The 20418-nt window shown below is 35.8% G+C and overlaps 1 protein-coding gene across 1 annotated transcript in view; it reads right to left on the bottom strand.

Moving 5' to 3' along the window:
• The window catches only part of NFXL1 (nuclear transcription factor, X-box binding like 1), a 46236-nt gene that overhangs the window by 16274 nt on the left and 9544 nt on the right, over nt 1-20418 (bottom strand). The window contains exons 11-18 of the mRNA XM_069856085.1: nt 19244-19334; nt 17095-17215; nt 16400-16556; nt 15609-15700; nt 14275-14296; nt 8392-8532; nt 5087-5253; nt 4248-4317 (exon numbers count right to left, since the gene is read on the bottom strand). Coding sequence (XP_069712186.1) covers nt 4248-4317; nt 5087-5253; nt 8392-8532; nt 14275-14296; nt 15609-15700; nt 16400-16556; nt 17095-17215; nt 19244-19334 — 861 coding nt within the window. The remainder of the gene's footprint in view (nt 1-4247; nt 4318-5086; nt 5254-8391; nt 8533-14274; nt 14297-15608; nt 15701-16399; nt 16557-17094; nt 17216-19243; nt 19335-20418) is intronic.

The following is a 20418-nucleotide window of genomic DNA, read 5'->3' as shown; positions in this document are numbered from 1 at the left end:
CTTGTCAACAGCTTGTGGACTAATGGCCAAAACGAACAAGCTTTGTTTGACATATAAGGCCTTTAAAAGAAAGGAATTTAAGCTACAGCTCTGAAAAAAACCCCAAAATCCTACAAATATTTTCCCATAGGTAATGCATTAAAATCTTAACATTATGTTGGATGATGACAAAACCCATTAATATTTTTGGAGGCTTACATGATCTCCCCCAAAGGGTAATAAACACAACCTGTTAATACATACCTGGAAACAAAGAAAATGTCCTGTTAATAAAGAAAACAGCACTTTTGAGCAGCAACCCTAAAAGCTAAGTACAAAAGATAAGTTTATCACTTCCATAGGTGCAGACTCTTCAGCATAAAGGGTGGACCTGCTTCCAGACATCTTATGAAAATCCCCACTGCTTAAGTCAGACCTTGAGGAAAATCTTCTCATTATAGACCAAAGTGGTACATTTGCCTTCTAAATTTCATTTCTTTGCAACGCAACTACATTTTCAAGGTGTGTTTAAAGAATTTAATTAGGCATTTTAGAAATATGATCTATTTCACTATTAAAAAAATAAAATGCATACTCTTAAAATATATAACAATGCTTCTACTACACTGTCATATTAAAATAAATTTATCACGATGGGGTCCCGTATTTCTCATCAAGACAGCAGCAGACTGTACAGTAAAAGTACAAAGTACTGTTATTTTGTCAAAAATTCAAAATTACACAGAGTGTTAAACACAGATCCACTGATATGAATATATAAACAATGAAAACTGATGGACTGTTGAAATGTCTATGCAAGAATTATCCCAAAACATCTGTAATTATGGTCATAAGAATTTAATTGTCTCCAAATTAAAAAAAAGTTATATTTCCTTCAACAGGGTATTTTGTTATTGTTACCAAACAAGAAAAAGAACCTTTAATTAAAGCTTCTCATCTAACAGCTGTGGCAACATCCAAGATGTTGTTTCTCCCTAACACAGAAAGGAAACATGAGCTGTACTACATAATACCAGAAGTCATTTTTATAGTTTTATATTGTCATTGCCAAAACAAAAACATGAAACCCTTCAAAATTTTTTAACTTTTTCAAGGCACCAAACAACAGAATTGTTTTCATAATCCCCAAATGTCCTGTGCTACTTGTAATTCAAATATGGCAGTATACTGCCTGCCACAACTGCCATTAACCAAAACCATCTCAAAACAGACTTCGGTAAAATACTGTATTCTATTGAACCTAAGCTGCACTATTCTAACCTTGGTGGAGTTACAGTGCACACTGATTTTTAGCAAAAAGCAACTTTACTGGGCTCTGCTAACGACCCAAGCTCGCCTCTGACACTGAATAAGAAAGCCCTCATAAAATATAGCCTGGTGTCCACTGGGTAAAGTTAATTGTCTTCCCAGTAGCTGCTGTGTTTTGGATTTAGTATGAGAATAATGTTCATAGCACGTATTGTTTTAGTTGTTGCCAGGTAATATTAATGTTCAGCTGCGACAGTTCATTTTCTTCCCAGCAGTCACTGGTTTTTAGATTTAGTATGAGAAGAACGTGGGGGGAAAAAAAACCAAAACCTGATGTTTTTCAGCTGTGGATTTTTCAGTTTCCCATGTTTTCCTAGTGTACAGAAGCAGAGTCAGGACAGCAATCTGGATTCCATGCTCACTGCACTCACTGCTTAGGACAGCCTAATCATCAGGCAGTGAGCGGTTATGTTCTGTATATTACAAATTATATATTAAAACACATGTATTTGGTGGCAGCAGGTGACATGCAGAGCCAGGATAGCTAAGCCAAACAGGCCAACAGAATACTCCGTACCATGCTCAGTACAAAAATGGGAATTTGGCCTGGGATGATGAGGCAAAAATTGAAATGTACTTGAGGCTATCAAGACTACACACAAACCACTTCCAGTTTAGTTTTAAGCAGACATATTTGATCTGTAAACTTGAAATGTTCTAAATTTAGTAGTCTTATCCTTCTTATCTTTTGGTTAAGTTGTTTGTTAGTTCATGTAATGAGGTCTCGTCAACAAGCTTGATCTACATTTGCTGGGGAAGGGTGGCAGTGGAGGTAGCAGCAGAGTGATGTCTGTTAAAGCTGCGCTTTCAAATTGTGTTTATTAATTATTCCTTTGAAGAGAACTATCAGTACAATTTGTATTATGATACAGCTAGCTAATTTTCCTGAAGTTTCAGACAAATATTGTATACTATAAAACAGACAAAACACCCCTAGTACTGTTCACCATTCAGAGAAACAGGGACAATTCTTTTTAGACTAAAAAAGGTAAAAAGCCCATACCTCTGAAGTTAACAAAATAGGATCTAAGGAAAATAGGATGAACTGTCACACAAAGATATGAACTACCTGAAGCAGGACTGTACTAATACTTGTACATTTCATGAAAGCCGCCAGCAAGCTATAATTACAGGAAGGGAAGAACATGCATTTTTACATAATCATTTAGACTAAAAATATTCCCTGGATACCAGAATCAGCATAAAATCTTATTTTTCAACGCATCTATAGGAATGAGAATTTTAGAGTTAAAAAGTTTTATAAAACTAAAGTGGACTTGGCATCCCACCGAATTAAGTAAAGCAGACATTAACTGTGTAACAGGGCCATTCTGAACTGCAAGCTAGAATTCAGGACCACTACTAGCTGGATTTTTAATCCCAGGCTGAGTCTTGGGAATATGTCCAGGAAAATCACAATGGTTACATTAATCAAAGTCAAAGATGAGATATGGAAAAAAAAAAAGTCATTGAAGAGAAGCTGAAGTACAGGAACACATAGTTCATGTTAAGAGAGTATCGGCACTCTTAAAAATAAAGCGGAGGTAGTCTAGGAGCAAACAAAATCAAAGTAACAGACAAAATTAAGAGGTAAATGGACAATGATATAATACCCAAAAGTGTTTCCCTGCCAGGAAGAGGGCTTTCAGACATTCAGATGAGAAATTTGTGACAGGCACATTCATTTAGAGAAAAAAAAAAAAAAAAAAAAGACATCAGAAAGGCATCTACAAGGGCAAAAGGCAGAAGATAAAAGCAGGCACACAGTACAACTTTCTTGTCGGGTTTAATACAATCTTGTTTGAAAAACAGAGGAACAGAGACTGTTGGGAAACAAGCAGGATTCCTGTGAATTTTTGCCTTTACTCAATACCAAAAAAGTTTTCTAATAAAGGCAAGGATTCAAATTTGATGCTTCTGACACTGGAAAATAATAAAACAATGAAAAAGTTTTGAACCTGCATTTATTAGGTTGAGGTAGAACTCAGAACTACAAGAAATGAGGTTCCTGTTTCTCAACTTCATAAATTTTCTAGCTCTACAATGGGGAATGAAGAAAGGACTGTCACATTCACTACAACTAATGACAACTAAAGAACAAAAATACAGTAAGTAATGCATGGATTTCTGAAATCACACAAGTTGAAGATAACAGCATTAGGAGGGACAAGGAAGAAGTCATTTGGCCCATCCCTCATGTCTTAAAGCAGTACTATCCACAACAGGACAAATCCCAACATATGTCTAAGCTGTGAAAATTTAGTAGCTTCTCCAACCAGCTCTTCCTCTGCTGCACAAGCTTTACTGCCTAAAAGTAGTGTTTAACTTGAATCTTCCTTACTGATGCCAATATACACTGGTTGATGGTCTAAGCATTAGGCAATAAGGGTATTATTCTTTCCTTCTTTACAGCAACCCTTTAGATATACTCAGATACAGTAGAAAGATTAACTGGTTTGTCTTCCGCTTCGCATGACTTAATGTATATTTCACTGGAGATATAAATTCAAGACCAGTTTCTAACCATGTTCGAGGACACACTCTTCCATATCCAACTTCATCTGCAAGCTTAAATATTGAACCCATTAATGCCTTGGAGACAAATCTCTGATCCTTCAATATAACTTTCCAATTAGACAGCTGGACATTAATAACTGTCATATAATCACAGAATGGAGTCATGGAATGGTTTAGGTCGGAAAGTACTTCAAAGATCTAGTTCCAACCCTCCTGCAGGAACACCTTGCCCTAGATCAGGTTGCTCCTCTGAGGACAGTTCACTAACGACCTTCACATCCATCATTTAGCACATTCATTTAAACTAGGTTTCTCTACTCTGCTTGGCCTATCAAACTGTATCAAAAACCTTATAAAAGGGTAAAATCCAAAAGATTCCACATATCCGTCAAATCAAGTATTTCTTTGCTAATATGGCTCACCTCTTTTGGACACTGATTTTTGCAAGAAATAAGAAGCTCCTTTTCTTTTAAATCAGCACATGTTAGTTTTCTGTAAAAGAAGATAAGTATTTCTCATAAATTCCAAATTAAGAACAACAAAAGTCAATATAATTAGGGGTATATTTTAAGTATATCTCACTGTAAAGAAAAGTGGGCTTATTTGTCCACATCCTATGGGGCTAATACGAACTACACTATTTTACAGACAAAACCACAGAAATTCAGAGGATTTTAGGTACTTTAAAGAAAATGCACAAAGACTATAGATGCATGGGATTAATGGTTTCAGAGCAATGCACAGAGGATGATGTTTAACTCCATAAGTCCAATCTTATGTTTAGTAAAGCCTAGGTAACCCTTTATGCACAAACAAAAAAGTGATTAAGAAGGAGTACAAATTACTACTAGGTTTTCCAAATAAAACAGCTACAGTTTGAAGAACATTAGCTGTAAAGATCTTTTACACTAATTAGGTTAATTCTAATATCTCTTATAAAATTTCTTTACACACCATAAAAGCACAACATATAGATCCAACATTATGTAATTACTATATATTTGCATAATTCAAATCATCACTGTATTATAAAAAACATTTCTGCTTATGAGACTCCATGCTTTTATAATAATTTTAGCAGTAACACCAAATACAACACTGGCAAATTTTAAATAGAAAAAAAACCCATTATGGTACAAATCACAACCTTCAAGAGAAATTTTATTACTTGCCATAACAGCAGCTCCCATATCCACACATTTCAAAAGGTTTCCAGTTAGTAGCATTCAAATGAAAATTTGGGTTCAGTTCTGACACTTACAAGCATTCAATATACAGTGTTGATAGTTTGCAGTGACACTTTATCTTAAGCATCTGGAGACATGACGGGCAATCCCCTGGATGACAGGGCAAAACACATCTGTGAGGACAGCCAGGTGGCCGGGGCTTGGTACACTCCTCTTCACACTGCGAACATTCTGGACCTGCCTAACAAAATAAAAACAAAGTACTAGAGAAAATGCCATTAGATTTGTTAGATGCCATTAATAAGCTTTAATATAGAGGAAAAAGTTGGTGCGTTTTTGCTACGAGAATCCAGCTATTTAGTAAGATATCCCTCAACCAAAAATAAGTACAAAATATGCTTCAAAAAGAAAAGCAGAAATACCAGTGTGTGTTGGTCAAAGAGACAGAGTTCTGAGCATAAAACTGCCTCTTCTTATAAGTACATTGGAAAATTGTTAATTCCCTATAGAAAACTGTTAGAAAAAGAAGTTGTTTCATACTCCGAACTAATTTTTCCCACCCATCACGTTATTGTAATACTTTAATCATACATATTGTTTTGTAATACTGGAGTGGGGAGGTTTGTTGGCTTGACTTTAAGAGGCAAACTTTAAATCATTACATTTCCACATATTTACGACAGTCTGTATAAATCTCCCAAAAATAATTAGTTTAGGTATATGCAGGGAGCTACTAAGGCATTGCTTCTGTTCCACATACGACACACCGACAAAAGCTGTGGTGTCATTCTCTATCAAGGTGATGCGACCAACATCAGCACAACATGCTTAACATCAGCACACTAAATTAAGCTCCATTTCTATTCATATTCTTATCATAGAATCATAGAGTAGTTTGGGTTGGAAGGGATCTTAAAGATCATCTAGTTCCAACTCCCCTGCCATGGGCAGGGACATTCTACTAAATCAGGCTGCCCACGGCCCCATCCAACCTGGCCTTGAACATCTCTTATCTTAACAACTTGTTCAAAACCCAAGTCAAATACACCACAGACTGACTGATGTGATTTATTAGCTGAATCCAAGTGGCACAGTATTTTAGGCCCACCAGCACATTCAAATGCTCAATTTCACAGAAGTCAGTCAAAGCCAAGCCAGTTCATCCAAGAATGACGCTACACAATGCTTCCCGAGAAGCACTAATTCAATGCCAGCATTTTACCTTATGTTGTTCAAAATAAGGACACAAAAAAAAGTTTCTTATATGGTCTTTCTAATTAGTCTATCAAAACAACAACATAACAAAAGCTCTACAGGTCGAAATCAACTTGAGTTTATAAAAACTAAATGAAAATTGAGAAATCACTCATACTTTACATGTACACACTCTTCCATTTTCTGAAAATGTATTGCCTCATTCAAAGAGAAGCCAAGAATAATCCTAATTCATTCACATTTTAGCTGGTTTAACTGAAGGAGCAATCAGATACCCTCCTATAGTCATAACTAGAGATTCTTAAACTGTCACTCTCAATATTTATTGATGTGGCTCTATTGCTGCAGGTTACTGTTCCACAAGTTGTACTTAGAGCTCATACTCCTCAGACGAAACATCCACATTCATAAACATAATAATACAATAACTGAAATATATACTGTTATTAGACGACAACACCACTTCTAGGATCAGAACCTACAGGCAATCACCCTATTTAAGTTAAAATACAACATTTATGTTTTGCATGCAAATGAACGCTTGGTTCAGTTTTCTAAATGCCCAGAAAGACCATGTTGCAACTTTTCCTAAAGAAACGGTTTAAAAACTTAAAAAGCTGTTTTCCTTCAAATCATGCCTCTATCAAACCACAAGCTACGAACTTCTGACTGCTCAAAACTAGCACAATTTTCAACTTCATATTTACTTTTAGTTTTGTTTCATATTATCTTCAGCAACTAACAACTGCAGCTTCTTAATCATGTGACAGTTTCTAATAGACACCAATAAACAGGAACATATCACCCCAATGCTTTAAGAAGTCTTCACCTATTCTGCAACATTTCCAGTGCTCTCCCCTGAAGATTTGCTAGCCTTCTCAACCCATTTGCAGCTCTCCTCAGTAAAGAGTTAGCTCAGTAAATTGCAATTTTATAGGGATCATCAGTAGCTGACTTGAGCTTGACAGCTAGAAAAACTGATTTTGGAAGAGACTTGTCAAGAGTGTTAAATGAGATTTTGATGAAAACAAGGTAGTGCTTATTGACATAAAGAAAAAAGAAAGGGGAGCATTTCATAGAATCATAGAACGGTTTGGAAGGAACCTTAAAGATCACTCACTTTCAACCCCTCTGACACAGATCAGGGACCCCTCACACTGGATCACATTGCTCACAGCCTCATCCATTCTGGTCCGGAACACCTCCAGGGATGGGACATCCATGACTTCTCTGGGCAACCCATGCCAGTGCCTCACCCCTCTCACAGTAAAAAAACATCATCCTAATATCTAATCTAAAATTCTCCTCTTTCGGCTTAAAACCGTTACCCCTCATCCCATCACTAACACCACCACTCCCCTCTAGCTTTCCTGTAGATACCCTTTAAGTACTGGAAGGCTCCTATTAGGCCTGCTCAGAGCATTCTCTCCTCCACACTAAAGAAGCCAAACTTTCTCAGCCTGCCCTCATATGGGAGGTGCTCCAGCCCTCTGATCATCTTTGTGGTCCTCATCTGGACTCGCTACAACAGATCCACACGTTTCCTATGCTGACAACTCCAGAACTGAACGCAGTACTCCAGGTCAGGTCTCTCAAGAGTGAGAAGAGGGGCAGAATCACCTCCCTCAACCTGTTGTACACACTTCTTTTGACCCAGCCCAGGATAGAGTTGGTTTTCTGGGCTGCAAGTGCATGTTGCTAGCCCCTGTTGAGTGCCCAAGTCCTTTTCTTCAGGGCTACTCTCAATCTATTCTCCATCCAGCCCATAATTGTGCTTGGAATTGCCCCAAACCAGGTGCAGCACCTTGTACTCTACTTTACTTGCCCACTCCTCAAGTCTGTTAAGGTCCCTCAGGATGGCATCCCTTCCCTCCAGCACATCAACTGCATCACAAAGCTTGATGTTGTTGGCAAACTTGCTGAGGGTGCACTCAATCCCACTGTCAATGACAGCAAAGATGTTAAACACCCCCAGTCCCATGTCTAAAGAAGTATAGATTAGCTAAATGTCACAGCATCAATGGCAACAAAACACATGTATATCTCCAAGTAGACCCTGGAATAGATCCTGTGCCTCCCAGCTGCAAATTCTTTATTTTCCAGTTAAAACTGAACACAATGTATAAAATATACAATAACAAAAGCAAAAAGGAAATCAGCTTACCTTCTTTCCATCTGCACTAGTGTTCGATTTTGTAACGTGATGACATTCTTTCATACAAGTGTGATTCTGACAATCAAGAAGCCGTCCACAAAACCTTTTACATGAATATGGACTTGCAGAGTGACACGGTAATGGACTAACCTAAAAGTTAAAAGTAAATAAATATAAATATGTGTGCAGGCAGTTATGTATACACACACTGCACATGTGTATGGTGGGATACATTTAGATACACACACACACAAAGGCACCGTGTCACTATAGACAAAATTTGGTTCTTGAGTATCTTTGTTAAAAGAAGAAAACCAATGCAGTGTCTATTTGATCTTTTTTTTTTTTTTTAATAGACTTCAGGTTCCCATCCTAACACAACCACACACATTTGGTTTACACTGATAATACCAGGTAAAACAGCTCACTTAATTAAACAAGCTGTCTAAATTTTATAATACAGCTCCCTTTTTTTAAAAAAAACCCAGAAAATTACTTTCTAAAGTATTTTAGTGTGATTTATGCCTTCTTTCTGAATTACACTCCTGTCTTCCATTAAAGGGTCCCAAAATTGCTTTGCAATAATTGCAGAAGACAGTTACTGCTTGCTTCCACACGCCTAATTTTGTTAAGATTATCATAAACCCAAAGCATTTTAAAGTTCTACAAACAGAAAGCAACCAGCAAGCCAGAAATTCTAAAAACCAAATACTAACTATATGAAATATAACTCCCAGGAGTGGGAAGGGGGAGAAGAAATGGCTCTATGACAAGACTAGGATTTTCAAGTCTTATAACACATTTTGTACCTTCTAATCTGAGGTTAACACTTCAGTTAAAAGAGCTTCTAGTCCTTTGACCTTCATTGGTACTGAAATGGAGTATAAACTCCTAACTTGGTTAACTGGGTTAACTTTCCTAATGTTGAATAGTACAAGTCCCTTCATATCACAAGTATCAGAGGAAACTCACTGTTCCCATCTTCTAACCATTATGTAATAGTCACACGAAAAAAGTTAGTTTCTGTGATGCTGTCAAAAAAATGACTTTTTTCTTAATATGACCATTTTGCAGAGAAAATCGGTAACTACTTTTGATGTTATTAAACAACAGGCTAAAGTGACATAACTCACTTTGACTACACTAAGGGTGTGATTTTGTTTTAGGGCTTAAGCTGACTGAACAGCTTTGCACTGTACCTCTTCCTTTTCTCTCTTCCTACTTTAGAATCCTAACGGCACACTCCAAGGACTTACTTTGAACAAGTCCTACCACACATCTGTCTTTGGAGCAAGACAATCAAACTACTTAAAATGGAAGAAAAGGAAGTAATAGATAACAGCTCCTTGTCTTTTGTTCTTCGTCAGTTTATTTGCCATACACCCAGCTGTGCACTGAGACTGAAACAAGAGAAGAGGAAGGTCCCCCAAAGGACAGAGTGAGGGACATTCTCCCTTCAGCATTGTCCATGCTAATTTCTCTCAATCCTAAAGCAAAAACATACAAAGCAGGATTTGAATTCACTTGCCTATAAAAGTGTTTTCTGGTCTCCATCCAAAAGACTGTGCTTCACATCAAGTCATTGCAATATGCAACTCATTCAAAAGGTTTCTGAACTGCTTTTCTCATCCTGACCCACCGAGACTCTGTGAACAGGATGAGTCTGGATGGCAGGCTGAACATGAAGGATAAAATACACAGGAGAAAGACTTCAGGCTATTATATCCACCTACTCTCCCATGCTTGTGGCAGCGCTGAAACTCATTATGCTGGCTAATGTACTTACAATCATAGCAAGTAGTCCAAATGCCTGGTTCATACTTCCCCCTACAAACATCCCACAACTCAGTCTCTGATGGCTTATGTTTCTGTTAATCAAATGAGCAAAAGCCGACAACAGGCCTAATAAAAAGAGGATGTGAAGTGGAGAATAGTACTATACCCAGCGAACACACACCAATAATCAAAGTTTTTATTGTTCCTAATATCCTGTCCCTCCTTATCCTACTCCATCTCCCTATTCCTCCCTCCTCAGAGTGACAACTTCCTTTCAGTAGCAACACAAGTAGTCAAAGGATGCTGGAAAGGAAAAGAATGCATGAAAAGATGTACTAAACACTAAGATCTGCCACTGCTCCCAATTCTTTACCTTTCCTTGCTCCTCCATTTCCACTTGTTCTGCTGTGGCTGAGGCAGTCACACCACATCAGAGCAGCAGTGGCAGACCAGCTCTATGGCTGCGCAGTCTAATATGCTGATGAGCCACCTTCTACCAAGAGTTAGTCTCTCATCTAAGGGCACAGCCACTACCTCCAGTTAAAGAGAATTCACAGAAGCACACAGGCAGAAGTGGAGCACCCCTTCTGGTAGCATCCCTTCAAGTAAACCAGAAGAGATGCAGCTTGACTGAAGCCAGGAGAAGGGAAGCACACAAGCCAGTAGGCAACAGTAGCAGCTTTCAGACAGCCAACTGCAGGGAACATCCCAGCCCTCTGGCAGCATCCAGCATAGCTTGAGCTCACCCCACTCACTGAATCTCGAGTCCAATAAAAAGGCAAGAGTCATCTGGAATTGACTGACATTGTATCCACAACCAAAAGAATTTCCATTAATTTAAACCTACAACATATTTTCATATTATGTTTCCATTTCTTGACAAGCCAATCTGTTTTGGTGTTAGTAATAAATCCAAAGGGCAAAGAAGAGTTTTACTTTCTATAGCTGGAATGCATTTCTGAAATGGGTAAATAGAGGTCACTACAAAGACACGTATCAAAGAAGCCACAAACTCCAGGGGACTCATGAGCTGAAGAATAAAGAACGTGGATGAGAACAAGAAGTACTTTATGAAAGCTGAATGGAAAAAGAAAGACAATAAGGAGGTATCATTTTCAGACCAGAGGTTTTCCACAGGAAAAGGAAAGAAAGGCAAAGAAAATAAGGACAAGAAAGCTTCCAGAAGCCTTCCAGCCCAGCTCCCAAACGCATAAAAGCAACTAACAGGTACATCAATTGGAATATGGAAATGAAAATCTAGTAAAATAGTGCAGGGAAAATTTGAAAATATTAATAAGGTATTCAGCCATAAACATGAATCTCATCAAGTTTTAAATAAAATTTTACCTACAGGCAGAGTAATGGTATTCCTCCTATAAATGAACCACAACTAAAAAAAATACCTTGTAACAATAAAATATGGCATTCAATTCCTATAAAAAACCCTCAAATCGAAAAAACAACAAAAAAACCCGAGAGTTCCTGCTGTCCAAGAACAGCAAGACCAATATTACAACTTATTCAAAATACCCATCACAGAAAAAAACCCAAAAACATTTCCCTTCTCTTAGAACATTTAATGAAATGAAGCAACCAGAAGTGAATTAAATACAGTAGATAAATTGATAACATATCCAGTTAAGGTTTTCTTGTTTGTCCTCATCTGCCTTGTATGGGCTTTAATTAATGTTTTCCCATAAAATCAGATTGTGGATATAATAACTAGCTCTCAAAATTTGATTTTAAAAGAGCACATGTATCCTTCTGCTATGAAATGCCAATGCTTATAGCAGTTCAAAGAAAGAGTAAAAACATCAAGTTCTCATTTTGCTTTGGCAGCAACTGTTGATGACAGGCAATTTTTCTGACCTACAACCTGAAACAAAATCAAGAGCTACTTTTAAGCACCTACAAATTGAAGAATGAAGAGATTAATTTTTCGAAATAGAAGTAAAAACATATAAAGCACAGCAAAAATATTTAAAAGAAGGCTCCACACTGCAGCCAAAATAAATCTTATTTTATGTTAAACATCATGTAGAATGATACTTCCAGTGAACATAGGTTTTATACAATTACATCACCTGGTGAAGTTTTAAATCTGTTGTTTTAAGTGATAAATTTCTTTTTCCAAATAGCCAAAGATATGCAAGAGCTTGAGCTGAATGAGTCCCTTAAAAATAATGTTTTCTCTTGTTAACAAAAGTAAATTAAAGGTGAAATTACTAGTTCAGAGCAAATATGGCTGTAAAACACTGAACAGACATTACAAGTTGGTTTTTTTCCTTTTTTTTTTTGAGATCTCAGAACAATATAAAAACGTATAATGCACACAAAACATACTGTAAACGTCTCTCATGCACAGACACATTAACAAATCATTCTTTTTCTTGACTGCTATCAAAGTCTCAAAGATCAGGACAGTTCACTTCAGAAACTGCTGGACTTCAGGAGAAAGGAAGCACTGCACTCTGTTGGCTGAGAAGGAACATTTAGTCTAGAATAACACGTAGCATCAATAAATCTAAAACATTAATTTTAGTAATAAACTTCCTGGGATTTTTCCTTATTTTTTATACTAACCCATAAAGAAAACACGACCCAAAGCCATGACTTATACTGCCAAGACTAGTATGCAGCAGAGAAGGGATGATGATTATGATAATGATGATTATTATTATTATTAAATAATTAGCTATACATATCTTGTATTTGGAACAATCTTTTCTAATTAGAAGAGTCATATTATCCTCTGTTATGGCAAGGGACGCAGATTTCAAAACTATGTAGTGCATCTGAATAGTATCAAAACCAGTCACATTGTATATTATATATTAGACTAATTGACCACAGCTGATATTTTGTTTATACATAAATTCATGAAAGTTATGGTGACATTCAGTAAGTCCTATCATAAAACATGACTTAATAGAAACTGACTTAAAACACCTGCAAGTTTTACCACGGAAAGCAAAAGGAAAAATCAGCTATTCTGACAACAACAAATTAGCCACAGTTATTCTTTTCATCCATTTTCACAGTACATTTTATTTTAGCAACCAACAAGCTGCAAAGTAGCTCTATGGAAGCTCTATTCACAGTCTGGTTGGATTAACAAATGTGCAGTGCACAAATAGATTGCTGATATATAAACTTTGTTAACAACATTTGTAGATGTTGACACTGCATAATCAAGCCACCATTGCAACACATACCAAAAGACTACTAAAGAAAGTCAAAGAAAGAAAAAAGTAAGGAGGATGTTTAAATATAAAGTGTTAACTTTTTTCTATAATTTTTTACTAGCTTAAAATGAAACTAGGTTAGTTGTAGTATTGTTAGCTGCACTTTGATAGTGAATTTATCCCAAACTTACTAGTAGAGATACTCCCAGATGCAGCTACAATAGCAATATTTTTTTCTTAAAGATTAGTTTAGCAATCATCTTCTAAAACTCAAGAAAAATGAACTGTTCTAAATGTATTGAAATTTAAGATATGACTGCAAATAACAATGACTGTTTTCTAGCCTCAAGCATCAGTTAGATCTTCTCATGTAAGCCAAAATACACGAATTCATGCAAAACTGGAGAAGGCTGCACAACAAAAATAAAAGCTAATAAGTAACTACGGAAGTTTCCAGTGTATTGTCCAATTTCATCCATGCATGCTTAGATCCAAGTCATCTGAGACGTTGTGTACAATACCACGTCCCTTATCCTTTTAAAATAAACACAGCAGTTTCTAGAATCAAGGAGAGGGTGTGAAACTGAGATAATTACTATAGAACGAGGAAAAAAAAACCGAACAGATTTATATAGGATAAAAAGACCCCCTAAAAAAATTTATACTATTTAAAAAACTGCAAGAATACACCAATAACTTTGTAAATTATGGGTTTAATTTCTGTCCAAGAACTCTAAAAATTCAAGAAGTTATATATTCTTCAAAAAGGAACTAAAATACCTTTTGATATGTAAGCCCTTGTGATAAAATAGTCCATTGGTATTAAAATATAAAAGAGCCATAGAATATTTTCATTTCCTTTTTTTCTGCAGACTGACAAGAGTGAGACATACTTTATATTCCACTTACAAAGGCAGTTTCCATGACTCACCTCATGCTGCCCAAGACACTCCCTGTTAAAGAGAGAAAAATCAAAGATTTAGAAAACATGCTTTTCTTTACTAAGACTTCAAATAGTGACTTAAAACAGTGACAGTGCTTTTCACATAAAAATAATGCTATCTATTTTTTAAAAGTGCAAACTATGTAGATCAATGCCTTCGTTTTCTCAAGTTATTTGGATTGTTGTATTTTATGACCACAATCCCCAAATCAGTATTTCATGTGCAGGTTATAGTTGTATATGAAACTAATAATTTTTATTTTAGAGAAGTTATAGTTTTGTTTACTATCGTTATCATTTTGTTAATTCAGGAAACTTCTCTCATATCACTTTCATATTAAAAACAGGGAAAAAAAAAATTACATTTGCCAAGATCAGTCAAGAGATATAGGATACAGAATTAATGTGATCTAATGCTAACAGAACCCTAATTTACCTTAAAGACTATAAAATGTGATGTTGCTTCCTCTAGTTAGAAAATTAATCACAACTTTTTCAGTATGGTTTCCTTCTCACCTAGCAGACTTACCTCCTCTGGGGAGGCATCTTCAGACTACAGATGATTTTGAGATTGCAATTCAGAGGAACTAGGAGATGTGCACTACACAACAAATAATGTAATACAGTGACCTCTCCTGAATACCTACATGCAACAGTTTATACAGGCATTTACCCAAACACTGAAACCAAAAACTGTTCATAACTACATATTTTCCACCTTTTGGGAGTCTGACTTTGAACTTTGAGCCCAAGTATCAGAAGTACCGAACAGTCATAGCTTTGATCAAATAGTACAACTTCTCATAGTACAATTTTTGAGAAATTAAATTCTAAAGTTATCTACATAGGCAGCCGGATTTTTTTTATCATCATCTGTCTACTTCTTACTATATTAATATTTCCTCATTAAGGAGGAATGTTTAAAAAAACAAATAGGCACTAATGCCTGCGAAGTATGCAGGATTTAAAACAGCAGACTACAGCACAGAAACAGACCAAAAAACGCAAGTAGTTCCTTTTTCAGGTAAATTCTGAATCTGTATTCCACGATGTAGACTTAAGTTCTATCAAACCGAAAAAGAATGGTGAAACAACCAGTCTTTCCTAACACTACCAGTCCACTATCAGTGAGCACACACTACAAAAACTTCTAATAAACAGCCACCAATGCTCCCAGTTTTCCAAGAATGGTGTTCACATAGGGTTATTGCATCTGAAGAGGAAAATATGGTTAATTTTATGTTCATTTCAATAACAGTATAAGAAGAAAAATATGTCTTTCCATACAGAAACCTTATTTATTTATTTTTTAGAAAACTTACACTGGTATAGGAACCTCACAGGGAGGGCACGGCAATGCAGTTTGAATAAAAGCTGGCTCAGATAGCTGCTCCCAAGGTCCTGCAGACTGATGCTGAGAGCAAAAGGCAACACTAGTTGAACACAACTATCTGTTTGACCATAAATATATCATCTTAAGAGATCTTAGTTATAACAAATCTGCTTTCTAGTAACTAACTTTTTATTAACAGAAATCTCAACAACCCCTGCACACAAAAAACTACAATTTCATCCTTAGCGTGACTACTGCTAAAAATCAAGCACAAAACCAAACATTAAAACAGCAACACAATTCTAAGCATTTCATAGAGAGTAAAATATAAAACTATTTCAATTGCTAAACAAGTGAAATCATCATGTCATGCATGTGCCATGTTTAAAGGTGCCAAACAACTTCTCACTTCTAACTTGTGCCAATTTTAATGTATTAGTAAATATCAGATTTAAAATTTATTTTTGCTCTTATGTTAAAAGTAATTGCTTACATTTTAAGTTAAACATTCGTAATAACATTCTACCAAAAATCTTGTAATTTCTTGAGTAATTATAACTGCTGAAAACTGTACATTCAACTATACATATCACAATATTATTAGATTGCAACAAAGCAGCTAGAACCACTTAGACTGTAGGTTAAGCAATATGCATGCCTCTGTGTTTGATTATTTATTTACTTTGAACACCAAAACTCTCCAAGGTAAGACTAACCTCAAACAGCTGTTGCTCATTCTTCAGAAAACAAATCACACACCATTTTTCACTGTTTACTTACTGAGCCAGCTTGCTTCACAAGTGCTTCATCATGGCAGGGAACAGGGCACAAATGGCCGCACATTAACATTTTCTGGCAGGGCTGACGGCATGGAGGACACCGACCAAAGTGACAGTAGTGTTTCTCCTGGGTAGAGTGGTGGCAGGTAGGTGGTCGACTGAAGTAAAATGCAAGAATGAATCAATATGACAGCAGGAAATATGAAGTTACTGTCACTGGACAATTATGCCCAAAACAGGTATTCATCTCAGTTTTGTGTATATTCAAACAGCTATTCAATCCTAATTCTACTCTGCACTAAACAGTCTTGCTACACCCCAGCAGATAATATTCTCCTTTTTCATTCTGCGAGTCAAGTTTCTCGGTAAGCTGCTCATGGAGGTACTTCAAAACGTACCGGAGATGACTTGAAGACGGGAGTGGGACTACAGAATTAGAAGTGCTCGGTGGGGCAGAACCTACCCCTTGATAGCAGCAAGCTGCTCATGAAACCACAGCATCAGAGAGGTGTCTGATAGGAAGGATTATTGCTAATCTCCATCTGCATGGTCAAGAATACAGAAAACTGAGCAGTAATATTTGCAATCATATTAAAAGAATAATTTTTACCTTTAGAAGTTATATTTTACTACTTCCTTTAAGGATACCTTAAACTGCACTGAGAAGCCAGAAACACACACTCTTTCTATACTGACCTGCACAGTTGTTTGCATTTGGGAGGTTTGATGGTGCGCTCTCTGCCACAGGGCACTTTAATGACAGTTTTTCCACAATTACATTTCACATCTACAGTCTCTGGACACGGATTACAACTACCTAAAATTAAATATGTTAACAATATGATAATCTCCATAAACTACTGATTATAAAAAATGGTAACTAAAGTAACTCTGAGAATGCACACTGTTTAATTGTCTGGTTTAATCTAAATAATAGATGGCTGTTCTTCTTTTTGTTTCTGTTTAGTTTCAAATCCATCTTGGGAAAGAGTTTCAGCATCCTTAAAGAATACTAATAATCTTGATGATTCTAGAGTTGTCAACTGTTATCAAGTTAGAAACAAACCCCCTCTCATATTTTAAAAAGAAATTAACTTTATTAAAGCACAGTCATTTGGATCACCCAACACTTAAATGTTTGCTATTTATATTTCAGTCTTACACACATATGAAGGCATGTCATCTTTCACCTATATTCAAAAGATAGAAAAGAGACATTGAAAAGCTGGTACAATAAAGTTTTACAGATTTTGTACAATACTAAAGAAGTGTTCATTCTCTATGTATAATTAATGCTTTTTTAAAAGATCCCCGACCTTTATAAAAAGTTGATCATGCTACTAACCTGATATATTTAAGGAGAGATCTGCAAAATATCTGTCTTAATTTATAGCTCTCTCACATTATTTCTTCAAGTGCCAACTGCTAAGTATCACTGTTGAGTAATTAGCAATACAAATAAGCACCTTCTAAAAAATGCAAATAGAGGTGTGGGATTTGGGCTTACTAAACGCATTGCATTCTGAAACTTGAAAGAAAGCAATGCTTTGAAGTTTTATCAACAGCACAACTTTTTGAGCAATTCTGAATTGTTAGCAGAACCTGAGAAGCAACACTTCCAGAAGCAGATCTCTCAATGACAAAAGGCTGCTGAAGAAAAATGATGGAAGTATAGTCTTTAAATTGCAAAGTAAATTAAATTATATTATCTTATCATCAGACATAAACAACTGCTTTTACAAAATAACTGAAGGTCTACAGCTGTGCTGTCCAGACTGGCTAACATGTACGATTTACTTAAATGTTCTATTCACAGAAACAAGTACCTACATTCTCAAAAAGATGAAAGGGCAGAGTCACATATAAGTCTGAAGGTAAGGTGGGAGCACACTGTTCTCAAAACAAATGTTGTAATGTACTACAGTAGGAAACAAAACATTTCTATTCCCTGGCAATACATTCTAAATTTCAGCAAGCATGATTAAAAACTTAAATAAAAATATATATATATAAAAATCAAATCACAAACTGAACATATTAGATTACTTTTTTTTCAGAAATCCCTGTTCAAGTCCAAGTGCTTATTATCTGCAACCTCAACTAATTCTGATATCAGGTACCTTTTAAAGGACCCAATCTGGCAAGTTATTTCCTTGGGAATATACCATTTCTTTTAAAATTAGTGGTCACTGAGATCTGGTAGCTCACTGCAAAATTATCCTGGCCTGGTATTACCTACTGCAGATGAAATAATAATAACTTTCAGCAGCTACCAAAATATTGGCGTATAAGGAGAAACACATGGATGTAAGTATTTATTGCCTTTATTAGGAATATTTTCAAACATTCTGACAAGGTATTGCAAATGGTACTAGACTAATTCGTTAAAGCACATAGAAGTTTTTTTCTTTTCTAAATTTATCATCTGATATCATAGGTATTAGCTTCATTAGATGAACTTTTGGCAAGAGTTAGCCCTTAAATATTGACAATCAATAAATTACACACACTTCAGAGTGCATATATTTAATATTTACATTCTCAAAGTTCAATTTTGTTTTCTTATAGACACTGCTTTATTATTTTTTATACTGCTGTTAGTTATTGGAAATCATTGTCACTTTTAGCCACTTTTCAGGCTGCAAGATGCAAGCAGTATCAAATAGCTATTCAATGTAAAAGTTTATTCTACAATGCAGCATTATATCCTTAGTTTTTGAGGCAGAGTTTTATTCTGTCATTCAGTTATCAAAGAAGAATGTTACTATACAGAGTCAGGCAAGCACAAAGTTTGGCAAAAATAAACAATATCGCATCACTATGGGCATCCTTCACCTATTCTTACCTCTGTGGCAGCCTGAAGGACATTTGTGATTTCTGCAGCCTAGAGTCCGCCCACAGACTTGATCACAAGGTGGACAGTTTCCAGGACAGCACTATTAAAATACATATATATGTATATATATATACACACACACAGACACTCCACATAACTGAAAACTTAGACATTTCTAGTAAACATTTGCTGCCATCTAATTTTTTCAATACTACTTTAAAAAATTTCATGCAATTTAGTCAAATATCCTCAAATTCATACCAGGTATAGAAAGAAAGCAATCTGTAAAGTTGTTTTAAAAATTACAAATTATAAAATAATGAGAAAAAAACACCCATTTGAAATAATCATTTCAACAGAGAGCTTCAAAAACACATAAGAACATTTCAAAAGTTCAAATTCTTAATATACTTTAATCCAAAGTAATTCCAGAAGATTACATGTAGGATACACAACAGTTTGTCTCATTACTCTGCAATTTCTTCCACTTTTACATTATATTATCCCTCGCACAAAAGAAGTCTTGAATGCCTTTTACCTTTGTAGCAAAGGTCAGACAACGTTAGAATCAGTTACCTACGGTCTGTTCTTAAATAGAGTAGTAATGAGGAAGAATGAGAATACATCATAACACCACCACATTGGTGGATGCCAGGTCAGGAGAGAACCCCATCTTTTCTATTAACTTGAAAGGTACCCTTCCTTCCAAACTGTATAAGGAAGGGTGGCAATTAGGAAGAGAAACCTGTATTTTTTTAGCATAAATTAAAGATGTCAGGATTGCATTTACTTGTTTTGCCATCTTTTCACATAAAGCAAATTTACTGTAATAATGATGATAATAGTCAAAAATACCCAAGAATAAAACTGTATTTTTGGTGCCTCTTTGTGATAAGAAGTCCATTATTCATAATGTCTTAACTCACACATAGCAGGCAACATTCAGGTCTTCTCAAATCTATAAACTGAAAAGATACATCTGAGCTATTGATCATTCCCTTTGACTTCAAAGGAGAAGGGAAATAAAACTCAAATTCCTAGTTGTCAGACCACTGCTTTTTGCAGTGATGCATTTTAGAAGTTGGAGTGGATGACTGTGCTGCCAAAAAAATGAGTATGCCCTTTACAAAGCTGTGAAATACTGCCAACTCTTTCAACAAAACAAGGAAAGAAATAGATTTAAC

This window comes from Phaenicophaeus curvirostris, chromosome 4 (genome assembly GCF_032191515.1).
Source record: "Phaenicophaeus curvirostris isolate KB17595 chromosome 4, BPBGC_Pcur_1.0, whole genome shotgun sequence".
In the NCBI taxonomy this organism is placed as follows: domain Eukaryota; kingdom Metazoa; phylum Chordata; class Aves; order Cuculiformes; family Cuculidae; genus Phaenicophaeus; species Phaenicophaeus curvirostris.
The sequence above is the reverse complement of the archived record's forward strand: the minus strand, read 5'-3'. Positions and strand labels throughout refer to the sequence as shown.